The sequence below is a fragment of the Sceloporus occidentalis genome, unplaced genomic scaffold, assembly GCF_023333645.1.
Source record: "Sceloporus occidentalis isolate IW3139 unplaced genomic scaffold, rSceOcc1.0.p SCAF_2, whole genome shotgun sequence".
NCBI classification, from domain to species: Eukaryota; Metazoa; Chordata; class Lepidosauria; order Squamata; family Phrynosomatidae; genus Sceloporus; species Sceloporus occidentalis.
In genome coordinates, this window is record NW_028316982.1 from 273,225,734 (window position 1) to 273,238,142 (window position 12,409).

The 12,409-nt window shown below is 49.0% G+C and overlaps 1 protein-coding gene across 1 annotated transcript; it reads right to left on the reverse strand.

Annotated features, from left to right (window-relative positions):
* Positions 1-6,856: 6,856 nt before the first annotated feature.
* Positions 6,857-8,552, reverse strand: LOC149320222 (hemoglobin subunit beta-2). The gene is made up of 3 exons (XM_089513164.1): positions 8,395-8,552; positions 8,027-8,249; positions 6,857-7,140 (listed from the first exon to the last, which is right to left on the reverse strand). The coding sequence occupies exons 1-3, from the start codon at positions 8,484-8,486 to the stop codon at positions 7,012-7,014; spliced, it is 444 nt and encodes a 147-aa protein (XP_089369290.1). The 5' UTR covers positions 8,487-8,552; the 3' UTR covers positions 6,857-7,011.
* Positions 8,553-12,409: the final 3,857 nt, after the last annotated feature.

Sequence of the window (12,409 nt, forward strand, 5' to 3'; positions counted from 1 at the left end):
AAGAGGCCAAGGCAAGCCAAGGAAGGATGAGGAGCAACAAAAGACCCCGTTCGGACGTATCTGCACTGCAGAATGAATGCAGTTTGACACCGCTTTGACTCCTGTGGCTCCAATCCTGGGGTTTGTTGTTTCCTGAGACACTTGGCCTCCTGTCAGAGAGCTCTGGGTGCCACTGGAAACTACAGATCCCAGAATCCCATAGGAATGGATAGAGGCATGTTGAGGTGGAACCTCTTTTCCTGCAGCTTGCATCCATTGTTCCTGGTCCTGTTCTCTGGAGCAGCAGAAAAGAAGCTTGCTCCCTCCCTCCTCATATCTTTAAACAGGACTAACATCCCCAGCTCCCTGACTCTGCCCTCATAGGGCTCCATAGTTTCCAGACCCTTCGCCATTTTAGTCACCCTCCTTTGAACACACTCCTTTGGATAAAGGATCCAGTTTGCCACCCGCCAGGCCTGTTTGGGAGGCATCATCATGGCAGACCCATGGAACTGGTTGGGATTCAGCAGCGATGGTGCAGCGCCACCAAAGACTCCTTCTGCAAAGGCCCCAATGATGAGGCGGAAGAGGGAGAGGAGGAGCAGGTGCCTGGCGCTGATAGCAGCCTGCCAGGCGAGTATCTCCCAAGAGACGCCTCTCTGGCCTCCATCTCCACCCAAGGTCTCCATCATGTTTATGCTTGAGAATCCTAGAGTTGGAAGAGACCCCAAAAAGGCCACCCAGTCCAACCCCATTTTGCCATGCAGGAACTCTCAATCAAAGCATCCCCTGTGACACATGGCCATCCAGCCTCTCTCCAAGGGACTGGAGCACAGCTTTAGCGCAGCTTCCAGACTCTTAGGATGCATGCATCATTTAAACAGCATACTTCCAAAGTGACCTGCAGCAGCTTTATTTTGGCCTGGTTGTATGGGGCCTGAGGCTGCCTCCACACTGCAGGTAGAACATAAATTGAACATGAGTCAAGAGTGTGATGAGGCAGCGAAAAGGCCAATGCCATTTTAGGCTGCATCAATAGAAGTATAGTGTCCAGATCAAGTGAAGTAATAGTCCCACTCTATTCTGCTCTGGTCAGGCCCCACCTGGAATACTGTGTCCAGTTCTGGGCACCACAATTCAAAAAGGACATTGAGAAACTGGAGCTATGTGTATGCTATAACATCCCATATCCACAAAATAGCGATGCCTTCATTGGCCCAATGGAAATGCACAAAATACAGATTGCAAGCTTTCAAAGCTCCACTGGTTTCTTCATCAAGCAAAGGTGATGATGATGATCATCATCATCATCATCATCACACTCTTTCCCCAGAACTGGGACCTAGACCGGCTGACAACCTTAAAAGAACAATGCAACTTTAAAAAGTGACACATTAAAACATGATTAAATTGTTACAATTGTAAAATAGATTGCCTATTAAAAGAATAAAAATACAGTTTATAAATAATAAAATAAAATTTATTTATATCCCATTTCTCCAGAAGATCGAAGCGGATAAGAGGAGTATCAGACAGGATACAGTTAAGTATCATCGCAGGGAAAGGAAAAGTATGATGGTGTTAGAGCTTTATTTTGTCAGCCCTGGTACAATAACACCCCAAATCCACAGAAGAGTGATACCTTCATTGGACCAACCAAAAGGCATAAAATACATGTTGCAAGGTTTTGAAGCTCCACTGGATTCTTTGTCAACTGAAGGTGTTAAAAACCACACAGGAGAAAGAAAAATAGTCACAGGCTGCGTTTTGCACAAGATGATGTTGCTGCTCCTGCTGTTGCTCTCAGAGAGAAAGTAGGGAGGGATTTGGGGCTGTTCTTGTACTTTGCTCTATGGCCAGCATAGACACCCTGGATAGCATTCCCTCGCAGTTTGACTCATTTGCTTGAGAGGCCCACACAAAATATTGAGAAACACAAGGTGATTCAGGAAGCTGCCTTAAGTCCCAGTTTGGGGGGAATGGCAGAAAATAGAATATGAGAGATCCCTTTAAAACGCTGAAGCAACAGAGCGAATGGGGTTGAGGCTCAGTAGGAAGAGGAAAGAGGCACCCCAAGATTTTTAGAATTACATTTTAAATATGTTTCTTTTATTCTTCTTCTTAAATTTTCTTTTTAAAAAAAACCCACATCACTTTTGGCATGAGAAACAACTGGCAAAATTAAAATTATACTGTAGCCAAGGGTCCGTTAAGGGGAATTTTATTATTATTGTTATTAGCTCAAGTACTGCAAGAGGGGCTGGCTACGAGAGCCCACCGAAATCGCCCTCCCGATATGTATACGGAGTAGACCAGGGGATCCCAATAAATAAAGCTGAGACGGATATTAATAACTAGATGTCTAATTTATTTAAAACAGGGGAAAAACACATGCGTTGCGCATACACTCACACACACACTCAGGACTCAGGAAAATTAGGGTTGGAAGATGGGAACAGATTTCAGGGGTCACTAACGTAATGCTTACCAGAATGTAGATTCCCTCCGGGGAGCGAATGGGGTGCTGGACAGTGAGACAAGTCCGCTCCGCAGCCGGAGGGTGAGCAGAAATGCCGGCTACCAGAACAGAGGTCCGACTGACGCGGAGCAAGTAGACCTTGAAAATGGCGCCCTGAGCAGCCAAAGTGGGGACTTTTTATAGGCCAAATCTGGCCGGAGGCAAAGAGGCTGGCTTGGCCGAAAGAAAGGTGTTCTAAAGGTTTTCTTTTCACCTGGATGTCTGGATCTGATAATATCAATGACTTAAGTTGTTCGGACAACAGACTTGAGGAGGGGGTGATAGCTTCAGGCAAGGCAAACATTTGCTCTTCCTGGTCCTATGATAATCCCTTCATGCGACTTCCCAGACCTTCTAAGATGTTAATATGGGTGCTCCCTCAGGGGAGGTGGACATGTCCTCTCGCTTTGCCAGTAATGGAGGACAGGCTGCTAGAGTTCGTCCAGGGGTCATTAAGGGTCATCATGGATTCCAAAATTTATATGGAGCAGCATGGGTAACAATACTTTTAAATTGCATTATCCTATGCATATACATCTACACGGGGGACTTAGGCTGTGCACATGACATTGTAACTCAGAGGGTATCATTTTAATTCTGCTAGTTGTTTTATGTCACAACTATTGATAACTCCTATTTAAGTTTTTGAAGGGGTGTCATATTGAGGAGGGAGCAAGCTTGTTTTCTGCTGCTCCAGAGAACAGGACACAATGGAGCAATGGATGCAAGCTACAGCAAAACAGATTCCACCTCAACATTAGGAAGAACCTCCTGAGAGTAAGGGCTGTTTGACAGGGGAACACACTCCCTCAATGGAGAGTGGTGGGGTCTCCCTCCTTGGAGGTCTTCAAACAGAGGCTGGATGGCCATCTGTCAATGGGGATGTTTTGACTGAGAGTTCCTGCATGGCAGAAGAGGGTGGGAATGGATGGCCCTTGGGGTCTCTCTATGATTCTATGGGCTTGTTCCTACTACATTATAAAACCAATCGCAAATTGGATTATACGGCCATCATTCCCACTTGAATTTGATCCCGATCCCTATTTGCTCAAATTCTCTTGCAAAACCCAAAGCAGAGGGTGAAACCCCAGGTTATCCTGACACTACTTAGGATTCCTAATGTTGAGGTGGAATCTCTTTTCCTGTAGTTTGAACCCATTGCCCCATTCTCTGGAGCAGGAATAGGAATTAGAGCAATGGAGGCAAGCTCCAGGAAAAGAGATTCCATCTCAACATTAGGAGGAACCTTGAGACATTCATTGCTGTTCCAGAGTGGAAGACGTTCCCTCCATGGAGAACGGTGGAGTCTCCTTCCTTGGAAATCTTTAGACAGAGTGTGGATGGTCATTTGTTGAGGATGCTTTGATGGAGAGTTCCTGCATGGCAAAAGGGGGTTGGACTGGATGGCCCTTGGGGTCTCTTCCCATTTAGGATCCTATGATCCTGTTAACAACAGATATAGATAGGTCTCTCAGGCTTTACCATTCTCCCCAAGCATGCTTTTTGTTTTTGAACATATTTTCCCTTAATCTCTACCTCTAAGCTTTCTTGCTTTCTGCTTCTGTACATGGCTTTGCAAAAGAATCAGTGGTTACAGTAGAGTCATAGAATGAGCTGCAGAGTAAAGTGCAAATGGGCGATTGGCCCCCACCCTTTTTTCCTGTGTGTGACTATTGCATACACACTCACCTTCTCAGCCCCTCCTTTCTCTAGAGGGCTCTGAATACAATGGCCTGTGTTTAGCAAGTGGCTTTGAGGAGTCTAGCTAGCTCAGCTAGCTATCTCTTTGCAGTAGCTAAGGATCTTTTTGCATTCCAGACTTCTATCAAATGTAGAGCCATGAGCGTGAGCGCTGCGTGGACAGTAGATGTAGCCAATTACTAGGTGTTTTAGACAATAACCAATTAACTGCCTGTTGTATAATCATGTGTGACCAAATAACCAATTAAGCTAACTCTGTGTTAACAAAGAATTTCTTTTGCTATAAAAAGTGATGTCAATGGATGCTTAGGTGCGGCAATTCTTGCCTCAGCTGAATAAAGTGTCTTGCACTGGACTTTCAATCTCCTGTGGCTTTTTGGGCTCCCTTTCAAATGGACCCTTGCCTTGTGGACCCTTGGGCATTTCCCTTACAATGTAAATCAGCAGTTGTCCATGTTTTCTTTCTCATTGCTCATAATTGTCTCTCATAAAGCATGCCTCTTGCTTTCATGCCCAATTATCTCTCCCCCCACCCCCCACCCCCCAAAATGTGGTTTTGCATCTGACCCAAACCAGCACCAAAAGAGAGAGCATTGAACCACTGGGAGAAAAGATCACCACCAAACATTTGGGGAGGGATCACACCAGGCAGGCTTCAGGGGCTGAAAAACGGACTTGGGGCCACTTGTGCCCACAGCCTGGCCTTGCCCAGCCCCATCTCCCTGGGCTTTCTGGGGGTGGCCAGTAGGAGATATAGATGCAGGCTTCCTCTTAGCAGCTGGGTTGGAGACTCTGCAATCTTCCTCTAGAATTTCCGGGTCTGGTAGAGCCCCCCCTGCCCTGAAACTGGCACATGGGTGTTGCAATGAATTGTGTTATTTTATTATTTCTATCCTGCCTTGGGACGGAAGGAGGCCAGGCTGAACCCCAACCCACAGGATGGAGAAAGTGGTTCCCAGCCCCAGGGATGTTGCCTTCCGCCTGTACCCACAACAACTTGCAGGGAGAGCTGGGGAGGGGGTGCTGTGACTTCTTTCGTGTATCCCCCCCTGCCCCCACAACTAGAAAGATGAGCAAATGGGCTTGTGGAGAAGGAAGAAAGCCTATAGGCTGCAGTGCCCACATCAGTGCATGTGATGCGTGAGCGACCATGTGCAAGAGGGACCAAGGGAAACCTTCTTTTCTGGGCTTGAGAGGGTCCAAGATCCCAGTGTCCCCTCTCCGGCAAACCTCTCCCCCCATAAGTGTTTCTCACTGGGGCGTTGCGCATGGAGGTCACACTCTTTCTTCCCTGCGCATTGTGCTCTGAATCCTGATTCCCTCCCTCCTGAATGCTTCTGTTTTGAAGGGGAAATCCGGGTTGTGTTGCTCACAGCACCCCTTTATTCAAGGGGGGGGGCAAAGGGAGGAGACCCTTAAATGAAGGATATTGCTGAACAGGGTCCCTGCTTTGAGATGCTCCCTGGCAGTGTAACAAATCCCTCCACATCACCAGACCCACATCCATGCCACACTGCTTTCCTATTACCATGCAATGCCAGGCATGGGGGGCATAGGGGAGGAGGAAGGGTAGGGGGCAGGCCTGGCATCACCCCCCTCGCTGCATAGAGAAACAAGACAGACCCCCCCACACACACTCCAAAGTGGGGCCAAAGGGACCTTTGGGAAGCAGAGTGGGATGGAGCTCCTGGGAGTGTCCACAAAGCATAGTTTATAGCTCATGGCTCAGCATCCTTTGCAGTTTGGTGCCCTCAGAGCCCCTTCTGCTGGAGAACTCCAGTCTGCTGTTCTGAGTGCTAGAACTCTCTCACAGAGAATCCCAAAGGACCCCCATGTCCCAAAAAAGAAACCTACACCACCCGATGGACCTACAGCCATTCAAATAGGGCTCAAGTGCTATTGTAGTGTTGAGCAGAGGCAACGATGCTCGGCAGGTGCTCAGGGAGATCAAATAGATGAATGCCAGTCTTTCTGCCCACCTGGGAAGTGTGTGCCATCTGCCCACCCCCTTCACACACTCCATGCATGCACACTGAAACACACACACACACATCTAAGGAGATAATATAGATCAATGTGCAAAGCTCTATCTGCTTTACTGTACATATTCTCCTTTTGCAGGAAAAAAAATTCCTTCTTTTGTGGTTTTTAAAGAGAGGCTGGATGGCCATCTGTCACAGGGGTGCTTTGGTTGTGAGTTCCTGCATGGCCAAAGGGGGATGGACTGGATGCCCCTGGGGGCTCTCTTCCAACTCTGGGATTCTATAGTTCTATGAAATGCCAGTCTGTGCAAAACCTGCCTCTATTCACACACTCCATGCATGCATATAAACACACACACCTAGGTAGATGAAACAGATCAATGCCAGTCTTCCTGCCCACCCGAGAAGTCTGTGCAACTTGCCCCTCTTCAAACACTCCATGCATGCACACAGAAAAACACACACACATCCACAGAGCCCTTGCCAACCCTCAGGAGTGGCTTTGGAGTCCTTCTCCTTTGCAGAAGGTCCTGCTTGCCAGCCATCCTCCACCCCACCCCATGCCATCTGCCTCTGTCCACCCCATTGCTCCAAGACTACCTTTGGGTCATGTGTGCCCACGCCACAACCTACCCAGAAAAAGACACACACACAAGACAAGACCCAGAGAGTCAACTCAGGTTGCAGGGGGTTGGCTTTTATTCGGTGGTCAGGTCAGGAGGGGATGTGGGGCTGGCAAGGGGGCTCTCCCACCCTCCCCACCCCCCATCCCACCCCATGGACCAAGGCAAGGGGGAAAGGTGGCCGCTTCTCCCTGACGGTGGTGGCTTCTCAGTGGTACCGGCGGGCCAAGGCATGGGCCACCACATTGCTAAGCTTCTGGTAGGCGGCGTGGCAGGCCGGGGTGAAGTCTTTCCCGTAGTGACCAGCCAGGACGATAAGGAGGGTGCTGCCCAGGAGCTGGAAGAGGAATGGGGAGATGGGAGACCTTCCTCTGACCCATAGCCCCACCACAACCCTGCAGGATAGGCCAAGGGATGCTATGATCCTTCCTCGGCCTCCCAAGCCCACAAAAAGCCAACCAGAGCGTTCTCCCCCTACAGAACTGAAGGGGAGCAAGGCAGGAGGAAGGCAATAAGGTTTCCCCAAAGTGGAACAACCATGAGGGTTAAACCTGGGCATCAGGCCACTGGCAGGAGAGCATGCATTGAGCACAACCATGCACCATTCCCTCAACAGGAGCAGGCATGCCTCTCACCCTTTGGCACCAGGTTATGTTTGCCCATCCAGTGGAAAAAGGACATGATTTTTGACACCGGGGAACCTGGCTTCAAAACCTTTGGCTCTGAACCAGGGACACACCACTCACTCTGTTTGCTGTTGTGTGCCTTCAGGTTGTCTCTGACTCATGGCCACCCTAAAGACAACCTATAACAGGGGTTTCTTGGCAAAATTTGTTCAGAGGAGGTTTGCCACCTTTGCCTTCCTCTGAGGCTGAGAGAATGTGGCTTGCCCAGAATCACCCAGTGGGTTCCCATGGCCGAGCCAGGATTTGAACCCTGTTCTTTGAAGTCATGGTCCAAGGTTCAAAGCACTACAGTTTACCATACCTCAAAAAACCCCAATAAACGAGAGAGACTGCCCTGTGCATTGGCCCTTGTACAATAATGGAATCACGTTTTTTGCAATTGCATTATGACCTCTCTCACACACGTGTGCGTACGTTGGCAACCCACACCTTCCCTTGCCTGCAGGACCCCCTCTGCCACCCCACACTGACCCAACCAGTCTTCTCCACAGGCAGACATGGCAGCCTGTCCTTCCTCGCAAGGGGAGCGAGGCTCACCTTGAAGTTCTCTGGGTCCACGTGGAGCTTGTCACAATGCAGCTCGCTCAGCTTGGCAAAAGTCTCCTTGATGTTGTCCAGGTTCTTGATGCAATCCCCGAAGGAGGTGAGCACCTTCTTGCCGTGTGCCTTGACCCGAGGGTTGCCACAGATGGCTGCAGCACTGGAGAGGTTGCCGAAATCAGGAAAGAACCTCTGGGTCCAGGGGTACATGACCATCATGCTGCAAGGAGGAAAGAGAAGAGAGATAAAGACAGAGAAAACAGGGTCAGACCTGATTCCCCCCCCCCCAAAAAAAAAAAAGACGGAGAGTAAGGGAGCAAGCCCTCCAGAGCAATCATGGGAAGGGGACCACTGTGCCAATTTACCAGGCCAGGGCCTCGCCACCCACAGTGGGCACATCAACTTTGCTCCAGAAGGAAGTGATGAGTTGCTTCTCTTCGGCGGTCCAGTGCACCATGGTGGCTACAAACAGAGGTGGTCCGGCTCAACAGTGGGATGAGGAAAATTGCACAGCTGAGCCCAGGTCTGCTCCTGGCAGGGCTTTTATACCCTGTGCCAGGGTTCCTCCTCCATGGCGGGTGGGTGTTGCTGGCATTGGCTGGAGCAGGGCAGAGCCACCCTGCTGTCACTCTCTCGGGTGTGGCTGGACATGGGGAAAATCAGCGGCAGCACATGCTGACACAGACCAGAAAGGAAGAGGAGGAGGAATCATCATCATCGTCATCATCATCAAGTCAGAAGAGACCCCAAGAGCCATTGAGTCCAACCCCTTCTGCCATGCAGGAACTCACAGCCAAAGCATCCTCAACAGATGGTCATCCAGCCTCTGCTTAAAGACCTCCGAAGAAGGAGACCCCACCACATTCTGAAGGATTGTGTTCCACTGTCCAACAGGTCTTACTGTCAGGAGGTTCCTCCTAATGTTGAGGTGGAATCTCTTTTCCTGTATCCATTGCTCCAGGTCCTATTCTCTGGAGCATCAGAAAACAAGCTTGCTCTATTCTCAATAGGACTTTCCTTCAAATACTTAAAAAGGGCTATCATATCACCTCTTAACTGTCTCTTCTCCAGGCTAAACGTCCCCAGCTCCCCAAATCTTTCCTCATAAGGCATGGTTTCCAGATCCTTCCCCATTTTGGTGGCCCTCCTTTGGACACTCTCCATCTTCTCAACATCCTTTTTGACTTGTGGGGCCCAGAACTGGACACAGTGTTATTCCAGGTGGGGCCTGACCAAATCAGAATAGAGGGGCACTATGACCTCCCTTCGTCTAGATGCTATGCTTCTATTGATGCAACCTAGAATTGCATTGGCCTTTTTATCTGCCACATCACACTGTTGACTCATGTTCAACTTGTGGTTTACTAGGACTCCTAGATCCATTTCACATGTATAACTCTCCTTAAGCCAGGTGTCCCCCATCCTATATCTATGCATTTCATTTTTTCTAGCTAAGTGCAGTATCTTACATTTCTCCTTGTTGAAGCTCATTTTGTTCAAGAAGAAGAAGAATCCTAGAGTTGGAAGAGATCTCCAAAAGCCATCCAGTCCAGCACCCTTCTGCCATGCAGGAAGACACAGTTCAAGCACCGGGCTGGTGGCCATCCACTCTCAGTTGAAAAACAGCCTCCAAAGAAGGAGGCTCCACCACCTGCCAAGGCAGCAGCATCTTCCATTGTCGAAAAGCTCTTGCTGTGCGGAAATTCTTCAGAAAGATATAGGGTGGGGGACACCTGGCTTGAAGGCAGTACTTGAGAAAGGGAGTCCTAGGACTCATTCACATTCACAATTAAACCTGCTTATGAGTTGCCTAGATTTGGGATCGTGGAATCGATTTGAACTGATCCAAAGTTCACACTACACAAGTTGAACATGAGTCAACAGTGTGATGCGGCAGCTAAAAAAGCCAATATGATCCTAGGCTTTGAAATATTCCAATAGGAGTACGTTGTCCAGATCAAGGGAAGTAATAGTCCTAACTCTATTCTGCTTTGGATTTACTGTCAGGAGGTTTTTCCTAATGTTTAAGTGGAATATCCTTTCCTGTAGCTTGTATCCATTGCTCTGGATCCTGTTCTCTGGAGCAGCAGAAAACAAGCATGCTCCCTCCTCAATATGACATCCCTTCATATCACCTCTTAACCTTCTCTTCTCCAGGCTAAACATCCCCAGCTCTCTAAGTGATTCTCATAGGGGATGGTTTCCTAACCCTAACCCTTCTCAGTGGTACCGGCGGGTCAAGGCATGGGCCACAACGTTGACCAGCTTCTGCTAGGCTGCATGAGAGGCCGGGGTGAAGTCCTTCCTGTAGTGGCCAGCCATTAAGAAGAGGTGTGTGTGTGTTGGGGGGGGGTTCTGTGCAAGGCCAGAGAGACCCCAAAAGTGCTTTCCCACAGTGCCAAGCCCATTCCTTGCCCTCCTGGGTCCCAGCCAGTGGTGTCCCTGGACCCTGGAGAGTGCTTCTATACTTTCAATGGTTGAATCATAGAATCATAGAATCATAGAGTTGGAAGAGACCGCAAGGGCCATCCAGTCCAACCCCCTGCCATGCAGGAAATCCAGATCAAAGCATCGCTGACAGATGGCCATCCAGCCTCCGTTTGAAGACCTCCAAGGAGGGAGCCTCCACTACACTTCGAGGGAGTTTGTTCCACTGTTGAACAGCCCTTAATGCAGGGGTAGGCAACCTTTTTGAGCCAGGGGCCGGGTTGCTGTCCTTCAGACAACTGGGGGGGCCGAAGCCAAAAAATAAATAATTAAATAATTTTTTAAAAAAATTAAATATATAAATAAACCAGGACAAATGTAGGACAAAATTTTCAAATGGAAGACACTTTTTTTTAAAAAAAATGGAGGGCACGCAAAAAAAATTGCTGATTTTTAAAAAAATGTTAATATAAATGCATGTTTCTGAGGCTTCTATAGACAATTGCCCCCCAAAGGCCCCGGCGGCAATCGGTGGCAGGACCGAGCAGGGGCCGGTCCCAAGGCCTTGCCGGGCCGCATCCGGCCCGCGGGCCGCAGGTTGCCTACCCCTGCCTTAATGTCAGGAAATTCCTCCTAATGTTGAGGTGGAATCTCTTTTCCTGCAGCTTGCATCCATTGCTCCGGGTCCTAGTCTCTGGAGCAGCAGAAAACAAGCTTGCTCCCTCCTCAATATGACATCCCTTCAAGTATTTAAATAGGGCTATCATATCACCTCTTAACCTTCTCTTCTCCAGGCTAAACATCCCCAGCTCCCTGAGTCGTTCCTCATAGGGCAAGGTTTCCAGACCTTTCACCATTTTAGTCGCCCTCCTTTGGACACGCTCCAGTTTCTCAATGTCCTTTTTGAATTGTGGCGCCCAGATTCCTAGATCCCTTTCACATGCATAAGTCTCTCGTTCTACCAGATGTCTCCCATCCTATATCTATGCATTTCATTTTTCCACCCTAAGTGCAATAATTCTCCCAGTTGAATTTCATGACCTGAGCGAAGATTGGGAAAGATGCTGGAAAAAACATCTTGAGTATACGGTAAATAGAGATCTCAGAGAAAAATATTACAAAATGCAATATAGGTGGTATATGACTCCGGTCAAAATTGCTATATGTTTAAAACTGCCAATGATTGGTGTTGGAAACGTGGGAAAGGAAAGGAATCTTTAATAAAGAGGTCTTTAAGCAGAGGCAAGATGGCCATCTGTCGAGGATGCTTTGATTGGGAGTTCCTGCACAGCAGAATGGGGTTGGACTGGATGGTCCTTGGGGTCTCTTCCAAGACTCTATGATTCTATGAAACCACTTGAGTCTCCTTCCTCCTCTTCCAGCCCCTGGCATTCTCCCCACCCTTTTCTGGGCCTGGTGGCCTGTCCAAGGGAGATAGGGTGGCCCTGCCCTTCTGCCGGCGACCATGCAAGGGGAGAGGCCACCAGGCAGATCCTGCTGGGCTTTGGAGTTCGGGACAAGACAGGGAGGCTAGATAGGCAGCCAGGGGAGATGCCGGGGGCCCTAGACTTAGACCTAGACTGACCGGCCTCCTGGCCCTCTTGTGGCAATCCCCTTTTCACCCTCCTTCCCATGGCACCCACAATGCGTGCCACGCTGCAGGGCATTTGGGCACATCCGGAGAGGAGCCATGTGCACCAAGGAGCTGGATTCTTGTTTCTTGCCAGATGTGGGCACACAGTGCCCTGTGGTTATGGGGGTTTGTGTGGCAAAGCTAGGGTGACCAGATGTCCTCAATGTAAAGAAGGCCCTGCAAACTGTGGGGCAGTCAATGAAAATGCAGGACACAATAACAGCCCCAAACTCTAGTATACACGTACATTCATGCCACGGTAGCACAGTTGTTTGAGTGTGGAACTATGACTCTGGAGGACAGAGTTCAATTCCCAGTTC

Excerpts from the sequence above, each read along its gene's own strand:
- LOC149320222 (XM_089513164.1), bottom strand. The coding sequence starts at position 8,486 with ATGGTGCACTGGACCGCCGAAGAGAAGCAACTCATCACTTCCTTCTGG. Across the intron at positions 8,250-8,394 it reads GGTGGCGAGGCCCTGGCCTG|CATGATGGTCATGTACCCCT; the intron begins GTAAATTGGCAC and ends TCCTCCTTGCAG. Across the intron at positions 7,141-8,026 it reads TGGACCCAGAGAACTTCAAG|CTCCTGGGCAGCACCCTCCT; the intron begins GTGAGCCTCGCT and ends TTCCTCTTCCAG.